Genomic DNA, 19,337 nt, shown 5'->3' with positions numbered 1-19,337 from the left:
TCACAGTGCTTCACTTTTTCCACAATGACAACTTGAAAGGTGTTTTTGAGATTTTTGCAAATTTATTAAAAATAGATAACAGATCACATGTAATATAAAACATAAATATTCACAGCCTTTGCTCAATACTTTTTTGATGTACCTTTGGCAGCAATTACAGCCTCAAGTCTTTTTGAATATGATGCCACAAGCTTGGCACACCTATCTTTGGGCAGTTTCGCCCATTCCTCTTTGCAGCACCTCTCAAGCTCCATCAGGTTGGATGGGAAGCGTCGATGCACAGCCATTTTCAGATCTCTCCAAAGATGTACAATCAGATTCAACTCTGGGCCACTCAAGGACATTCACAGAGTTATCCTGAAGCCACTCCTTTGATATCTTGGCTGTGTGCTTAGGGTCATCCTGCTGAAAGATGAACTGTTGTTGCCCCAGTCTGAGGTCGAGCGCTCTGGAACAGGTTTTCATCCAAGATGTCTCTGTACATTGCTGAATTCATCTTTCCCTCTATCCTGACTAGTCTCCCACTGAAAAACATTCCCACAGCATGATGCTGCTGCCACCACCATGCTTCACTGTAGGGATGGTATTGATGAGCGGTGCCTCGTTTCCTCCAAACAATGTCCCCTAGCATTCATGCCAAAGAGTTCAATCTTTGTCTCATCAGACCAGAGAATTTTGTTTCTCATGGTCTGAGTCTTTCAGGTGCACTTTAGCAAACTCCTGGCGGGCTGCCATGTGGGATAGGGGATACGTCCTAGGGGATACTGGGATGGTCTTAGTACCACGGTGTATAGATGGGGTCCATTGGAACCATGGCACTTTAAATTGTCTTTAGTGTGTTGGCTCCACCCTTCTATGCCCCTCCTGCAGACTCTGTTCAGAAAAATGTGCCCAAGGAGCCAGGTGCATTCTCTGGAGCTCCAGAGTTTTCTTCAAACTTTGTTAGTTTATTGTTTTCAAGCAGCACTGGTTTGCACCAGTCTGCCTGCATCGTGGGACATAGGGGGGAGGGGACCCCTCTACTCAGAAACAAGAGCTTTTATTCTAGCCCGTTCGTGGTACCAAAACCGGACGGTTCGGTCTGACCAATCTTGAACCTCAAATCCCTGAAACCTTACCTACGGGTGTTCAAGTTCAAGATGGAATCCCTGAGAGCGGTGGTTTCAGCCTAGAGGAGGGGGAATTCCTGGTATCCCTGGATATCAAGGACGCATACCTACACATCCCGATATGGCCACCTCATCAGTCTTACCTCAGGTTTGCACTGCAGGATACTCACTTCCAGTTTCGAGCCTTGCCCTTTGGTTTCTCCACAGCACCACGGGTGTTCATGTAGGTGATGACGGAGATGATGCTACAAGTCCGTGTGATGGGTGTAAACATCGTTCCATACTTGGACGATCTTCTCATAAAAGCAGTATGCGAGGCTCGGTTGTTGGAAAGCATAGCCCTGATTACACGGCTACTGATGGATCACGGGAGAATTCTCAATCTACAGAAATCACACCTAGTACTATCGCAGAGGCTTTAGTTCTTCGGGATGATTCTGGACACGTGGATTTACCAGTTCGTCTATCTGTTCCCTCTGATTCCTCTCATTCCCAAGGTCCTAAAGAGACTAAAAAGGGAAAGCGTTCAGGCAATTCTGATTGCCCCAGATTGGCCTCGCCGGGCCTGATATCTGGACCTCCTGGCCATGTCCCTCGAAGAGCCCTGGCCTCTGCTTTTTCAAAAGGCTCTTCTTCTGCAAGGGCTTCCTTCTAAATGTATCTCTACTATGGTCCAGGCTCGGAAGGTGGTCACATCTAAGCATTATCACCGCATCTGGAAGACGTATGTCTCCTGGTGTGAAGGTCGAAAGTACTCCACTGTAGATTTTCATCTGGATAGGTTCTTGCTCTTCCTGCAAGCAGGTGTGGATATGGGCCTCCGTTTAGGCTCCACTAAGGTTCAGATCTTGGCCTTGTCTATTTTCTTCCAAAAACAGTTGCCTGTTATTCCGGAAGTCCAGACATTCCTAAAATGTGTCCTTCGTATTCAGCCGCCCTTTGTGCCTCCCACGGCACTGTGGGATCTCAATTTAGTCCTGACCTTTCTGCAATCAGAGTGGTTTGAACCTTTGCACCGGATGGACTTGAAATATAAGACTTGGAAGACTGTCATGTTGTTGGCTTTGGCCTCAGCGAGGCGTGTCTCGGAATTGGGCGCCTTATCCTGTAAGCCTTTACCTGGTGTTTCACGAGGATAGAGCAGAGCTCAGGACTCGCCAGCAGTTTCTGCCTAAAGTGGTGTCGGCATGTCACATCAACCAGCCGTCTTAGTTCCTGTGTTGTCTGACACGTTCCTCAAAATCCTTGGATGTGGTTCGAGCTTTGAGGATTTATGTCAAGAGAACTGCTCGTCACCGTAAATCTGATTCCATTTTTGTTCTCTACGATGCTACCAAGAACGGACGTCCTGCTTTGAAGCAGTCAGTTGCTCATTGGATCCGGATGACCATCCAACAGGCTTACTCTTCGGCAGCCTTGCCGCTGCTGAGGTCTATTCAGGCCTACTCCACAAGGTCGGTGGGTTCTTTATGGGCAGCTGCCCGTTGTGTCTCGGCTTTGCATCTGTGCCGAGCGACTACTTGGTCTGGTTTGAACACTTGATACCTTGGCTACTGAGGACATTCAATGTGGTCGCTCGGTATTGCAGGGATCTCAGCACTCTCCCACCTGGTCTGGGAGCTTTGGGACATCCCCATGGTACTAAGACCATCCCAGTATCCCCTAGGATGTTAGAGAAAATAAGATTTTACTCACCGGTAAATCTATTTCTCGTAGTCCGTAGTGGATGCTGGGACTCCGTAAGGACCATGGGGATTAGCGGCTCCGCAGGAGACTGGGCACAACTAAAGAAAGCTTTAGGACTACCTGGTGTGCACTGGCTCCTCCCACCAAGACCCTCCTCCAGACCTCAGTTAGGATACTGTGCCCGGAAGAGCTGACACAATAAGGAAGGATTTTGAATCCTGGGTAAGACTCATACCAGCCACACCAATCACACCGTATAACTCGTGATACTATACCCAGTTAACAGTATGAAATATAACTGAGCCTCTCAACAGATGGCTCAACAATAACCCTTTAGTTAGGCAATAACTATAAACAAGTATTGCAGACAATCCGCACTTGGGATGGGCGCCCAGCATCCACTACGGACTACGAGAAATAGATTTAACGGTGAGTAAAATCTTATTTTCTCTGACGTCCTAAGTGGATGCTGGGACTCCGTAAGGACCATGGGGATTATACCAAAGCTCCCAAATGGGCGGGAGAGTGCGGATGACTCTGCAGCACCGAATGAGCAAACTCTAGGTCCTCCTCAGCCAGGGTATCAAACTTGTAGACTCTTACAATTTTTTTTTAACCCGACCAAGTAACAGCTCGGCAAAGTTGTAAAGCCGAGACCCCTCGGGCAGCCGCCCAAGAAGAGCCCACTTTTCTCGTGGAATGGGCTTTTACAGAATTAGGGTGCGGCAGTCCAGCCGCAGAATGTGCAAGTTGAATCGTGCTACAGATCCAGCGAGCAATCGTCTGCTTAGAAGCAGGAGCACCCAGCTTGTTGGGTGCATACAGGAGAAATAGCGAGTCAGTTTTCCTGACTCCAGCTGTCCTGGAAACATATACTTTTCAGGGCCCTGACTACAACCAGTAACTTGGAATCCTCCAAGTCCCAAGTAGCCGCAGGCACCACAATAGGTTGGTTCACATTAAAAAATTATACCACCTTAGGAAGGAATTGGGAACGAGTCCTCAATTCCGCCTTATCCATATAAAATACAGATAAGGGCTTTTGTATGACAAAGCCGCCAATTCTGATACACGCCTGGCCGACGCCAAGGCCCACAGAATGACCACTTTCCACGTGAGGTATTATAGCTCCACGGATTTAAGTGGCTCAACCCAATGCGACTTCAGGAAATCCAACACCACGTTGAGATCCCACGGTGCCACTGGAGGCACAAACGGGGGCTGACTATGCAGCACTCCCTTAACAAAAGTCTGAACTTCAGGCAGTGAAGCCAGTTCAATTTTGGAAGAAAATCGATAGAGCCGAAATCTGGACCTTAATGGAACCCAATTTTAGGCCCATAGTCACCTCTGAAATTTCTCCTTTGGGGCCTTCCTGGCCTCACAGTACGCAACATATTTCCGCCATATGCGGTGATAATGGTTTGCGTTTACTTCTTTCCTAGCTTCAAATAGCGTAGGGATAACTTCCTCCGGAATTCCCTTTTCCTTCAGGATCCGGCGTTCAACCGCCATGCCGTCAACGCAGCAGCGGTACGTCTTGGAACAGACAGGCCCCCTGCTGCAGCAGGTCCTGTCTGAGCGGCAGAGGCCATGGGTCCTCTGAGATCATTTCTTGGAGTTCTGGTTACCAAGCTCTTCTTGGCCAACCCGGAACAATGAGTATAGTTCTTACTCCTCTCCTTCTTATTATTCTCATTACCCTGGGTAAGAGAGGCAGAGAAGGGAACATATACACCGACTGGTACACCCACGGTGTTACCAGAGCGTCCACAGCTATCGCCTGAGGGTCCTTGACCTGGCACAATATCTTTGTAACTTTTAGTTGAGGCGGGATGCCATCATGTCCACCTGTGGCCTTTCCCAACGGTGTACAATCATTTGGAAGACTTCTGGATGAAGTCCCCACTCTCCCGGGTGGAGGTTTCTTAGTTGTCCACTCCGGGAATGAACACTGCTGACAGTGCTAACACATGATTTTCCGCCCATCGGAGAATCCTTGTGGCTTCTGCCATCGCCATCCTGCTTCTTGTGCCGCCCTGTCGGTTTACATGAGCGACCGCCGTGATGTTGTCTGACTGGATCAGCACCGGCCGGTGTTGAAGCAGGGGTCTAGCCTGACTTAGGGCATTGTAAATGGCCCTCAGTTCCAGAATATTTATGTGTAGGGAAGTCTCCTGACTTTTCCATAGCCTTGGAAGTTCCTTCCCTGTGTGACTGCCCCCCAGCCTTGAAGGCTGGCATCCGTGGTCACCAGGACCCAGTCCTGTATGCCGAATCTGCGGCCCCCTAGAAGATGAGCACTCTGCAGCCACCACAACAGCGACACCCTGACCCTTGGAGACAGGGTTATCCGCTGATGCATCTGAAGATGCGACCCGGACCACTTGTCCAACAGATTCCACTGGAAAATCCTTGCATGGGACCTGGCGAATGGAATTTATTCGTAAGAAGCTACCATCTTTCCCAGGGCTCGCGTGCATTGATGCACCGACACTTGTATACGTATTAGGAGGTCTCTGTCTAGAGACAACAACTCCTTGGACTTCTCCTCCGGGAGAAACCCTTTTTATCCTGTTCTGTGTCCAGAACCATACCCAGGAACAGTAGACGCGTCGTAGGAACCAGCTGCGACTTTGGAATATTCAGAATCCAGCCGTGCTGTTGTAGCACTTCCCGAGATAGTGCTACTCCGATGAACAACTGCTCCCTGGACCTCGCCTTTATAAGGAGATCGTCCAAGTACGGGATAATTATTTCGGCCATTACCTTGGTAAATACCTCAGTGCCGGGGACAGACCAACGGCAACGTCTGGAATTGGTTAAAACAATCCTGTACCACAATATTGAGGTACTCCTGGTGAAGAGGGTAAATAGGGACATGCAGGTAATCATCCTTGATGTCCAGTGATACCATGAAATTCTCCAGGCTTGCAATAATCGCCCTGAGCGATTCCATTTTGAACTTGAACCTTCGTATATAAGTGTTCAAGGCTTTCAATTTTAGAATGGGTCTCACCGAACCGTCTGGTTTCGGTACCACAACATTTTGGAATAGTAACCCCAGCCTTGTTGAAGGAGGGGTACCTTGATTTCACCTGCTGGAAGTACAGCTTGTGAATTGCTGCCAGTACTACCTTTCTCCGAGGGCAGCCGGCAAGGCTGATGTGAGGTAACGGCGAGGGGGAGTCGCCTCGAACTCCAGCCTGTATCCCTGTGATACTATTTGCAGAACCTAGAGATCCACACTGGTCCCTGAAGTTCCCGAGACGCGCCCCTACCGCACCTGTCTCCACCTGTGGAGCCCCAGCGTCATGCGGTGGACTCAGAGGAAGCGGGGGAAGATTTTTGATCCTGGGAACTGGCTGCTGGTGCAGCTTTTTTCCTTCTTCCCTTGTCTCTGTGCAGAAAGGAAGCACCTTTGACCCGCTTGCTTTTCTGAAGCCGAAAGGACTGTACCTGAAAATACGGTGCTTTCTTAGGCTGTGAGGAAACCTGAGGTAAAAAATTTTCTTCCCAGCTGTTGCTGTGGATACAAGGTCCCAGAGACCATCCCCAAACAATTCCTCACCCTTATAAGGCAGAATCTCCATGTGCCTTTTTACAGGCAGCATCACCTGTCCACTGCCGGGTTTCTAATACCCTCCTGGCAGAATGGACATTGCATTAATTCTGGATGCCAGCCGGCAAATATCCCTCTGTGCATCCTTTATATATAAGACAACGTCTTAAATATGCTCAATGTTAGTAAAATATTATCCCTGTCTTAGCGTATCAGACCACGCTGCAGCAGCCCTATTTATGCTGAGGCAATTGAAGGTCTCAGTATATAACCTGAGTGTGTAAATACAGACTTCAGAATCGCCTCCTGCTTTTTATCAGCAGGTTCCTTCAAGGTGGCCGTATCCTAAGACGGCAGTGCCACCTTTTGACAAATGTGTGAGCGCCTTATCCACCCTAAGGGATATCTCCCAACGTGACCTATCCTCTGGCGGGAAAGGGTACGCCATCAGTAACTTTTTAGAAATTACCAGTTTCTTATCGGGGGAAACCACGCTTCTTTACACACTTCATTCATTCATCTGATGGGGGAACAAAACACTGGCTGCTTTTTCTCCCCAAAAATAAAACCCCTTTTATGTGGTACTTGGGTTCATGTCAGAAAATGCGTAACACATTTTTCATTGCCGAGATCATGTAACGGATGTTCCTAGTGGATTGTGTATATGTCTCAACCTCGTCGCCACTGGAGTCAGACTCCGTGTCGACATCTGTGTCTGCCATCTGAGGTAACGGGCATTTTTTTGAGCCCCTGATGGCCTTTGAGACGCCTGGGCAGGCGCGGGCTGAGAAGCCGGCTGTCCCACAGCTGTTACGTCATCCAGCCTTTTATGTAAGGAGTTGACACTGTCGGTTAATACCTTCCACCTATCCATCCACTCTGGTGTAGACCCCACAGGGGGCGACATCCCATTTATCGGCCTCTGCTCCGCCTCCACGTAACCTTCCTCATCCAACATGTCGACACAGCCGTACCGACACACCGCACACACACAGGGAATGCTCTGACTGAGGACAGGACCCCACAAAGTCCTTTGGGGAGACAGAGAGAGAGTATGCCAGCACACACCAGAGCGCTATATAATGCAGGGATTAACACTATAACTGAGTGATTTTTCCCCAAATAGCTGCTTGTATACATATATTGCGCCTAAATTTAGTGCCCCCCCTCTCTTTTTAACCCTTTGAGCCTGAAAACTACAGGGGAGAGCCTGGGGAGCTGTCTTCCAGCTGCACTGTGAAGAGAAAATGGCGCCAGTGTGCTGAGGGAGAAGCCCCGCCCCTTTTTCAACTGACTTTCTCCCGCTTTTTCTGGAATACTGGCAGGGGTAATTTTACATCTATATAGCCTCTAGGACTATATATGATGTAGATTTGCCAGCCAAGGTGTCATGTATTGCCCTCAGGGCGCCCCCCCCCCCCCCCAGCGCCCTGCACCCATCAGTGACCGGAGTGTGAGGTGTACATGAGGAGCAATGGCGCACAGCTGCAGTGCTGTGCGCTACCTTGGTGAAGACCGAAGTCTTCTGCCGCTGATTTTCCGGACTCTTCATGCTTCTGGCTCTGTAAGGGGGACGGCGGCGCGGCTCCGGGAACGAACACCAAGGTCGGGTCCTGCGGTTGATCCCTCTGGAGCTAATGGTGTCCAGTAGCCTAAGAAGCCCAAACTACCACCTGTTAGGTAGGTTCGCTTCTTCTCCCCTTAGTCCCTCGCTGCAGTGAGTCTGTTGCCAGCAGATCTCACTGTAAAATAAAAAACCTAAATATACTTTCTTTCTAGGAGCTCAGAAGAGCCCCTAGTGTGCATCCAGCTCAGCCGGGCACAAGAATCTAACTGAGGTCTGGAGGAGGGTCTTGGTGGGAGGAGCCAGTGCACACCAGGTAGTCCTAAAGCTTTCTTTAGTTGTGCCCAGTCTCCTGCGGAGCCGCTAATCCCCATGGTCCTTACGGAGTCCCAGCATCCACTTAGGACGTCAGAGAAATAGGAATTTAATACCTACCGGTAATTCCTTTTCTCCTAGTCCATAGGGGATACTGGGCACCCGCCTCTGTGCTTCAATTATTCTTGCAAGCATTGTTCTTGTGTTCCTTGGTTGGGTCTGCTGTTGCTGTCCCTAGTTTCAAGTTGTGGCTAGCGTGACTACCCTCTTGTTATATTGTGTGTTGGCTCGTTACCTTACCACTTTTTCTTATCTATTTTCCTCCTCTCAAAGTATGTCCGTCCCCTCAGGCACAGTTTTTCTAGATTGAGTCTGCAGGAGTGGCATAGAGGGGAGGAGCCAGCACACTGAAGAAAATTAAAAGTGTCATGGCTCCAGTGGACCCCATCTATACCCCATGGTACGAAGACCATCCCAGTATCCCCTACAGACTAGGAGAAAAGGAATTACTGGTGGGTATTAAATTCCTATTTTTACTAAGGAGTGGCTTCCATCTGGCCACTCTACCATACAGGCCTGATTGGTGGATTGCTGCAGAGATGGTTGTCCTTCTGGAAGGGTCTTCTCTCTCCACAGAGGAATGATGTAGCTCTGACAGAGTGACCATCGGGTTCTTGGTCACCTCCCTGACCTTGCTCAGTTTAGACGGCCGGTCAGCTCTAGGAAGACTCCTGGTGGTTCCGAACTTCTTCCATTTACAGATGTTGGAGGCCACTGTGCTCATTGGAACCTTCAAAGCAGCAGATATTTTTCTGTACCCTCCCCCAGATTTGTGCTTCGTGATAATCCTGTCTCGGAGGTCTACAGACAATTCCTTTGACTTCATGCTTGGTTTGTGCTCAGACATGCACTGTCTAGTGTGGGACCTTATATAGACAGGTGTGTGACTTTCCAAATCATGTCCAATCAACTGAGTTTACCACAGCTGGACTCCAATTAAGCTGTAGGAACATCTCAAGGATGATCAGTGGAAACAGGATGCACCTGAGCACATTTTGAGCTTCATGGCAAAGGTTGTGAATACTTATGTACATCTGATTTCTTAGTTTTTTATTTTAAATAAATTAGCAAAAATCTCAAAAAAACTTTTTTCACGTCATTATGGGGTATTGTGTGAAGAATTTTGAGGGAAAAAATTAATTTATTCCATTTTGGAATAAGGCTGTAATGTAACAAAATGTGGAAAAAGTGCAGCGCTGTGAATACTTTCCGGTTGCACTGTACCTTCTCCACTGCCACATTAACACGAGTCATGGCTCAGTGGAAAAGGGTCCCTTTAAAGGCATAAGGAGAGCCAGATCACTGGCAAAACAGAAAGGGTGTGAAAGGGGATGGAGGGTGCATTGGAAACAGGGTCTGACCCAGGTTGGAAACCCAGGATTTAGGTGGAAAAGTGGTATAAGTTACTCATACTTGCCATTGGGGTTTTTTTTCTTCCCTATAATCCTTTTATTTTATTATATATCTTTTCAGAGCTTCTCTGTCATTCAAAGTAAGGGACAAGAGAAGGTCGCACAAGTCAAATATTTTACAGAAAGGCCCCCTCCAAATTGCTACACTTATCATTCACATCAACATACTGTAGTGGGGGGTGCTACCAAAGGCAAAAATTAGAATTTAACAAGCACAGAGAGAAAGAAAAGTTGCCTTAAGCTGGTGCACAATATTTTATGAATAAAATGTAACTTTTAATAGTATTATTAAAAAAGAACTTGCGAAATATTAAAATAAAAACACACAAATGAGAGGATAGAAAAAGAGTATATTTTAAAAAAAAGTATATAACTCACTATGCACAGGGTGTCCACCCAAAATGTGCCGTATGAGTTTATTATTAATCTCTTATCAGATTTATTTATTTGGATAAATAAGGTCCATGCAATTAAGCCCAATGGTTATGTATTCGTGTTAATTATTCATTATTAACTGAGTTAGTAATCCAAGTATATATCTCCATTCACAATTCTGCTCCTCTTTTACAAATTATATATACAGTAAAAATGTATAGATCAGAGCTTATATTACCTCCTGGCAGGTGATAACCTCATATGATAAAATTTATGTCTGGTATGACTTTAATCTATATATAATATAATTTGTTTAAGAGAATAGTCACCATGAGGATTTCAAAAAATTAATTAAATTCCCATCTTCATGTGACTCTATATACTAATATAAGAGCAATATAAAGTATGAATTGATGGTCTCACTGTCAGCAAGCTTCTCCTTATAGTTTGAATAAATATTTATATTAAATCATAATATGCTTGCATGTTCTTGCTCTCACAGAACTGATGATGGAAATAGAATTGTTGTCTATACTGACTAATCTGTAATTCAGTTCAATATCTTTATGTGAGTAATTGATGACATGCCAAATTCTTCTCACAGAATAGTCAGTGTGGATAACAGAGTTTTAGAATATGTATTTGTAGCTGCTGTCATAAAAATGTTGCAGTATCTAAGATGATGAGTATATTGTTACAATGTATCAATGCCTCCTGCTGCCAGCGCAGTTAAATGGCTTTGCTAACAACTCATGAAAATGTTTAAAATTCTAAGGGGAGAAGTATGTTGTTATAAAGTATCAATGCCTGCTGCTGGCAGCGTAATTAAATATCCAGGCTGTTTCCAGTGCAGTGACACAGCTGTTCAGATATATGTATGCTGTATTTTCCCTTATGATTGAGATAAATAATTATATAGTCATATTGCAATATCTAAAGTGATATATTATTATGAGGTATCAAAATTTCCTGCTAGCAGTGTGATTGAGTAGCTGTGCTATCACTAATACACAGACACAGCTATCAGGGTATACATATGGGCTGAGCACATTGATCTTTTTAATTGTTATCTACATCAAACATATCATTACAGACAGTTTTCGTTCATGTGTGGTAGCTTTAATACTGCCCTGTATAACTACTGATAATTAATGACTGAAGGGATTTCTGGCTCAATCATCCACAGCATAAACAGGTATTAAATGTAAAGCTCTTCAAAGGTGTGAATAGGTACTGAGCATGGGCTTTTTCTAAATATATGAATTCGTTCTATCTATACACATTAAATCTATCTAACCCTCTCGGGAATATATGTGCATGTTGTGATTACTGCATGGACGTGAGCATAATGGCGGACACCATGTGCACAGGAGAACCTAACGCACGTTTCGCAAATGCTTCTTCTGAGGCCGGACGTGAGCGTAATGGGGGACACCATGTGCGCAGGAGAACCTAACGCACGTTTCGCAAATGCTTCTTCTGAGGCCTCAGAAGAAGCATTTGCAAAATGTGCGTTAGGTTCTCCTGCGCACATGGTGTCTGCCATTACGCTCACGTCCATGCAGTAATCACAACATGCACATATATTCCCGAGAGGATTAGATAGATTTAATGTGTATAGATAGAACGAATGCATATATTTAGAAAAAGCCCATGCTCAGTACCTATTCACTCCTTTGAAGAGCTTTACATTTAATACCTGTTTATGCTGTGGATGATTGAGCCAGAAATCCCTTCAGTCATTAATTATCAGTAGTTATACAGGGCAGTATTAAAGCTACCACACATGAACGAAAACTGTCTGTAATGATATGTTTGATGTAGATAACAATTAAAAAGATCAATGTGCTCAGCCCATATGTATACCCTGATAGCTGTGTCTGTGTATTAGTGATAGCACAGCTACTCAATCACACTGCTAGCAGGAAATTTTGATACCTCATAATAATATATCACTTTAGGTATTGCAATATGACTATATAATTATTTATCTCAATCATAAGGGAAAATACAGCATACACATTTCTGAACAGCTGTGTCACTGCACTGGAAACAGCCTGGATATTTAACTACACTGCCAGCAGCAGGCATTGATACTTTATAACAACATACTTCTCCCCTTAGAATTTTAAACTATTCATGAGTTGTTAGCAAAGCCATTTGACTGCTCTGCCAGCAGGAGGCATTGATACATTGTAACAATATACTCGTCATCTTAGATACTGCAACATTTTTATGACAGCAGCTACAACTACATATTCTAAAACTCTGTTATCCACACTGACTATTCTGTGAGAAGAATTTGGCATGTCAGCAATTACTCACATAAAGATATTGAACTGAATTACAGATTAGTCAGTATAGACAACAATTCTATTTCCATCATCAGTTCTGTGAGAGCAAGAACATGCAAGCATATTATGATTTAATATAAATATTTATTCAAACTATAAGGAGAAGCTTGCTGACAGTGAGACCATCAATTCATACTTTATATTGCTCTTATATTAGTATATAGAGTCACATGAAGATGGGGATTTAAATATTTTTTTTAAATCCTCATGGTGACTATTCTCTTAAACAAATTATATTATATATAGATTAAAGTCATACCAGACATAAATTTTATCATATGAGGTTATCACCTGCCAGGAGGTAATATAAGCTCTGATCTATACATTCTTACTGTATATATAATTTGTAAAAGAGGAGCATAATTGTGAATTGAGATATATACTTGGATTACTAACTCAGTTAATAATGAATAATTAACACGAATACATAACCATTGGGCTTAATTGCATGGACCTTATTTATCCAAATAAATAAATCTGATAAGAGATTAATAATAAACTCATACGGCACATTTTGGGTGTACACCCTGTGCATAGTGAGTTATATACTTTTTTTTTTAAATATACTCTTTTTCTATCCTCTCATTTGTGTGTTTTTATTTTAATATTTTGCAAGTTCTTTTTTAATAATACTATTAAAAGTTACATTTTATTCATAAAATATTGTGCACCAGCTTAAGGCAACTTTTATTTCTCTCTGTGCTTGTCATTCAAAGTAAGAAAGTAAGCTGTGGCAAAGTTCCAACAACAGAATAGCTTGGGGCACAGCCTAATAGCGAAGGTCACGTGATTTCATTGGTGGATCTGTAAAGGAAATGACTTAAGATTCCCGTAAATTTTCTTTTCGCAGAGAAACAAAATAAGAATATAAACCAGAATATTTGAGTATATTAAGTAGTGGAAAGAACGTTCACTGGTGAAAACGAGTGTCTGAGTGAGGGTTTATCTCTGTTTTATCAAGTGTGTCCACAGTGCCTTTTGCTGGTCATAGCCTTTGCATGGGAAAGTCTATTCATCAAGAATCGCTGTGGTAAATACCTTCTCAAACGTCCCTTATCTCAGGATGGTGTACTTTATATAAAGTATGCTTTCCAATCTGAAATAGCTGCAATATAAACATTTGTTTTCAACCTTTTCATTTATTTGTTTTGCTTCCAGCTCCACTGTGCATATGTGACCCAGCAAAGAAGGGTCACACATGTACAGATGGAGCAATAGTCAGTGACTCTTACCCTCTTACCGCCGTCAGCCCGTATCACCGTGGAGCGGAGTATCACTCTGGCTCTAAGCGATACTGCTGTGACATCTGTGTAATCGCTAAATAATAATAAATAGGTTGATAGTATATTCCCCTGCGCATGACACAGCTGGGCAAATTATTTATAAACAAAGAATTTCGACTTGTTTTAAAGGAACTATCTTTATTCCTATTTTAATCTTCGGTGCCTTCAGTAATAAGTGTAACAGCTATTTATGAAGTAAAACATATAACAGGTTTAAGTACTTGTTAATATTCTTTGAACACAATTAATAGACAGTTTCTTTGACCTATATTATTCTTCATCAATAGAAACTGCTGTTGCGGGTCCATAGGTGATAATAAACTGCAGCAGCTGCTGGTGACATTCCCTCAGGTACTTATCTCTCTGATGTAAGCTTCTCTCATCAAGGACATCAGCAGGGAAGAGGGGATTCTGAGGTACACAGAACACGGAGCTGCCTGCATACAAACACATATTACAGCACTCAGAGAACTATTAAAAAAAGATCTAAAACTTTCTTGACATGAAAGAGCTAATAATATTTTAAAATATACAGTATATGTCAACTTTTAATGGGCATATTAGAAAACAAAATAATTGTAATATGTTATCCTGTTGGGGATATTTCTGGTCATGCTTCCCGATATCCATGGGCGTGGTATGATTGATCGACAGCTAACATGTCGATATAAGAATGTCGGCTTGCGTGTCTACACAGATGACATGATCATGCCCATAGTGGCCCCGTGGCCACTTACCTGGTCCAGACTGTCTGGTGACTGTCACTTCCACCAGAGATTTCTGATGGAGCAGCGAGTTTTAGTATTTTAACCCTAACCCCTCCCGTCCACCGCCTAAACCTAACCCTCACAGTGGTGTAATAAATTGGCCTGTATAATGTTAACCATAAAATAACCGTAGTGTGTAGCTTAAATTGCAATTAGATCGCATGCATGCTAAATACATACATACTGTACTGTAGTAAACATACAATGTGAATGAACTGCATCGGAAACTACAGTTAGGGGTGGTCATTCCGAGTTGATCGCTCGCTAGCAGTTTTTAGCAGCCGTGCAAACGCTATGCCGCTGCCCACTGGGAGTGTATTTAAGCTTAGCAGAAGTGCGAACGAAAGGATCGCAGAGCGGCTACAAAGTTTTTTTGTGCAGTTTCTGAGTAGCTCAAAACTTACTCAGTGCTTGCGATCACGTCAGACTGTTCAGTTCCTGTTTTGACGTCACGAACACGCCCTGCGTTCGCCCAGCCACGCCTGCGTTTTTCCTGGCATGTCTACGTTTTTACGAACACTCCCTGAAAACCGTCAGTTGACACCCAGAAACGCCCACTTCATGTCATGCCCACTTCATGTCACTCTGCAGGCAGTGAGACTGAAAAGCTTCGCTAGACCCTGTGTGAAATTACATCGCCCGTCGTAATAGTACGACGCGCGTGCGCATTGCGCCACATACGCATGCGCAGAAGTGCCGTTTTTTTTGCACAGTGAACGAATGCAGTTAGCTATCAACTCGGAATGACCCCCAGGATCCTAAGTTTGGGAACAGCTTTACATTGTTTTCATGTTGTGCTTGAAGAGCTACTTTAAAAACAAGAACATTTACAAATACATAGCAATAATCATACATATGCTCCCATATTTTCTAGAATACATGAATGAATGAATGAATGAATGAATGAATGAATGAATGAATGAATGATTAATTAAATAGATTAAAGCAAAACGTTACCATGTTTCAAAGTAAGAGAGGCTTCAAATAATAAAATGGCAATCAAAGCATCTTCCTCTATCACTTCTTTTCGCAGACTTAATTTTGCATGTGCTTCTGATATTGAATACCTAGGAAATGTGTTTGCACAAATGTTATAAATTGGGTTTAAATTATTTAAATGGAGGTGAAGCTAAAGATGAGGTACGGGGATTCAGTGGATTTGTGTTTGATTGGAATTTTCAAACAGTTTACCAGTAATTGCAACTCATGTAAATGGTAATAGTTTATTTTTATTCTATAAATGGGTTCACGTTTGGGGGAAAAACAGCATTCTTCATTAGTGAACAACTCCCCCATGTAGTACTGTGACCTTACATCAGAACTGGGCCACCAGAGTGGCAGTGGAGAGACACATAGTGTGGGTGGTCTGGACCCATTCTAATTGTCCAGTCTGCCAGTATGATTATATGTAGTGCAGATGGCATGTGCCCAATCAGGTGACACATTAGCTACATATTTCCTGTTTCTGAGGATGATTATATTTCTAGTTCCTGGTAGAACGGCTGAGCAAAGTTACTTCACCGCCAGTAACATTGGTAATCAAGTGTGAACAAAAATGCCCATTGCGGGTCTTATAATTGAATTGGCCTTTCCACTTAGCAGCATTAAACTACTCATACAACTGACTTATGTAATATATTGTTCTGTAAACCTTAACATATGTAGGGATAGGGGCACCTTCCTGAGATATGATGTAAAGTAATTGCTAAGTCCCCAGCCGCACTTCATGTTTGAGCAGACAGTAAATGATGTGCTAAGGTGCATACACAGGTGTAACTATGGACTGCCAGGCCTTTATGCAAAGTGTTTTAGGAGCCCCTAATTCAAAAAAATGAATAAACATAACTATTAAGGTCTCAAGCAGTCAGCTGGTGCAGAGGCTCCTGAGAACGACAGAATGGAATACCTTCCACAGATGGATCACAGCAGATGCTTGCACTCACCAGTGTGTGGGCTAAGGCAGTGGTTCCCAAACTTTTTTAGTCCAAGGCACCCTTTGGGTCTCCCTGACTTTTTCAAGGCACCCTTTCGCCAAAATAATTACTGAAGTGTCCCTTTTTTAAAGTAGTTGGGTCAAAACAATGCTATCAGTATTTAGATGATTTAATTCAGTCCCGGAATTGACGTCAGACACCTGCCCTGCGTTTGCCTGGACACGCCTGCGTTTGCCCAATCACTCCTGGAAAATGGTCAGTTGACACCCTTAAACGCCTTCTTCCTGTCAATCTCCGTGCGAACAGATTCGTCGTAGAATCCTTCGCTGTGCAATGACCCGCTGTGTACTCGTACGACGCACCTGCGCATTGTGGTGCAACCGTAGATCTGCCCCATTCTTACTTGATCGCTGCGAAAATCCGCAGCGTGCGATCAGGTCGGAATGACCCCACATGTTTTTTTGCAGTGCAATACTGGTCACCTACATCCATAAAAAAAAACAAAAAAAAACCCACAGGCTTTATATAAAATAACAGGTTCTTTTTGCAGTCAAATAAATCAATCTAAAAAGGTTCCTGTGCATCCATGCACCAAGACCAGCCCCCCACCTGCTTACCAGCTTGTCCTCATATAAAGGGCCCTACATACACACTTAAAGATTTTACTGAACGATATGAATGTTCTCGTTCATTAATAAATGAGAACTCGTTCATATCTTTCAGTGTGGAGGCACCACCAATGAACGATGCGCGACCCCGCGCTCGTTCATCGTTGGTGCTGGCTTGTTCATACCTGCAGGCCAATATGGACAATCTCGTCCATATTAGCATGCAGGGCTATGGAACCGGGTGACGGGGGGAGTGAAGAAACTTCACTCCTCCCGTCCCCCATCTCCGCCGTCAGGTCGTTTGACGGCCGTATCGGGCGTCGGGCAGCTCGGCGGTGGGTCGCCTAGTGTGTAGGGCCCTTAAGTCACAGCAGGCACCCCTCTCCTATAAACTTCCCTATGCGGCATCTCACATACAGTATCATGTATTAATATTTCAATACTCACTTTTTCGGCCAGCTCCTATGTCACGGCGGCCAGGACTTCAATAAGCCGTCAGGATCCTTGCCCAGCGCACTCCTTGGCCACTCCAGCCTGCTTACACCTGCACCATCCACTGATTCCAGTCACAGGTTCCCCCACCCCCACACATCCCGCACAGCACCATCCCTTCCCTGCCAGGTAACTCCAGTCACCGGTTACTACCCCCCCACCCCTGCACCTGAGCCGAGCAAAACATCCCACCTCTGCCAGGTGACTACATGGCAAGTGACATCCCGAGCCGCTGGCTGACTTTGGGCACAGACGCCAGCAGCTCTTACACATCCCGCACTCTTTCTCCCCCGCACCGCTGGCCGCACTCTCCCCCCCCAGCTTCTCACTGCGTGTCCGCTCCTGTCCTGTTCCGTCCCCCCGGATAACCACACACTGGTGGCCGCTCCTGCTGCCCGCACTCTCCCCCCCAGGATACTCACTACCTTGCTGCTCCGGCCGCCCGTACTCCCCCCCCCCACCCTCCCAGCTAAACACAGGTGGCTGCTCCGGGCGGCCGCCCCAGCCCCCAGCCCCCCCCCCCACAGCTACACACTGGTGGCTGCTCCGGCCACCCGCACTCCCCCCAGCAAACCGCACACTGGTGGCCGCTCCTGCTGCCCTCACTCCCCCCCCCCTCCCCATCCCAGCTATCCTCCCGGCGCCGGCCGCTCACACACACAATTAAAAAAAAAAAGACATGAAGATGTGGCTACTAGGCTGCGGCACCCCTGTGACAGCGCTGTGGCACCCCAGGGAGCCGCGGCGCACAGTTTGGGAACCGCTGGGCTAAGGGCTAAAGGTGCTATGTGCAGCCATGTTTATTAGCTCCCATAACTCTGTGCTTACAGTACATCCTGCTTTATGCACACAGGAGGCAGTGCAAACTCATCCCTGACACAGGAACACAAATTCTGAAAGTGGTGTCAGGAATTTACCACTTACGCTGCCTGCTGCATTCAGGACAACAATGTAATAGCGCTAAGATTCTGAAACAAACATACATGGCGCACAAAGCATCCATGTGTCCTAATCTTAGCAGGCTGACTATTATTGAGCTCTTTCTGCCTCTGGTGCCAGCTCCTGGCAGACAGCATACCGGCGCCGGGATCCCGACCGCCGGCATACCGACAGCTGGGCGAGCGCAAATGAGCCCCATGCATGCTAGCTGCGCTCACCACGCTGCAGGCACGGTGGCATGCTACGCGCGCCACACTATTTATTCTCCCTCCAGGGGGGGGTCGTGGATCCCCAAGAGGGAGAAAAGTTGTCGGTATGCCAGGTGTCGGGATTCCGGCGCCGGTATACTGTGCGCCGGGATACCAACAGCTGGCAAACTGAATACCACCCTGCCTATTGTTACACTCAAGACTTTAAAGCTAGCTACCATGGCTATTGCTATACCACTGAGTACATATTCATACCTCACATAAAATAAACATACTCACAAATGTCTTAGTGCCGATGTAGACATTTTAGATCCAGTCATATCTGTTCTCACTCTCCTGCTTGCCAGGTAATAGCCATGTAATAATGTTTCTACTTTGGAGCTAAATGTCACGTATAAATTCTTTGCATAAGCAATAAGCTAAACAAGTAAAGGTAACATTTGATTAAGATTTAGTAAGCTAAAAATGCAAATGTAACATTGAGTTAGGATTCAGCAGTTGCCATAAACCTGTATGAGAAATCTGCCGTAAGAAAGTATAAATGCAAACATAAATTCTAGTAGAAAACACAGGGGAAGTGCAAATTCTTACAAGAATCTGGCAAAATGTTCTGCATGTAATTAGGGTATACTGTATGTAACAAATGAAGGGTTGGTATCGGGATCCTG

At 45.0% G+C, this 19,337-nt stretch overlaps 1 protein-coding gene across 5 annotated transcripts in view; it reads right to left on the bottom strand.

The window, feature by feature from the left end:
• Positions 1 to 13,838: 13,838 nt before the first annotated feature.
• The window catches only part of MCMDC2 (minichromosome maintenance domain containing 2), a 76,733-nt gene continuing 71,234 nt past the window's right edge, over positions 13,839 to 19,337 (bottom strand). For 2 of the 5 annotated variants that reach the window (XM_063925012.1, XM_063925013.1), the window contains 3 exons: positions 18,949 to 19,088; positions 15,445 to 15,554; positions 13,839 to 14,157 (listed from right to left, as the gene is read on the bottom strand). In XM_063925012.1, coding sequence (XP_063781082.1) covers positions 13,991 to 14,157; positions 15,445 to 15,554; positions 18,949 to 19,088 — 417 coding nt within the window. In that variant the 3' untranslated portion in view covers positions 13,839 to 13,990. The remainder of the gene's footprint in view (positions 14,158 to 15,444; positions 15,555 to 18,948; positions 19,089 to 19,337) is intronic. The other 3 variants (XM_063925014.1, XM_063925011.1, XM_063925010.1) reach the window with 3 other exon arrangements.

This window comes from Pseudophryne corroboree, chromosome 5, assembly GCF_028390025.1.
Source record: "Pseudophryne corroboree isolate aPseCor3 chromosome 5, aPseCor3.hap2, whole genome shotgun sequence".
In the NCBI taxonomy this organism is placed as follows: domain Eukaryota; kingdom Metazoa; phylum Chordata; class Amphibia; order Anura; family Myobatrachidae; genus Pseudophryne; species Pseudophryne corroboree.
Note: the sequence above shows the minus strand (reverse complement) of the source record. Positions and strands in the feature narration are given on the sequence as shown.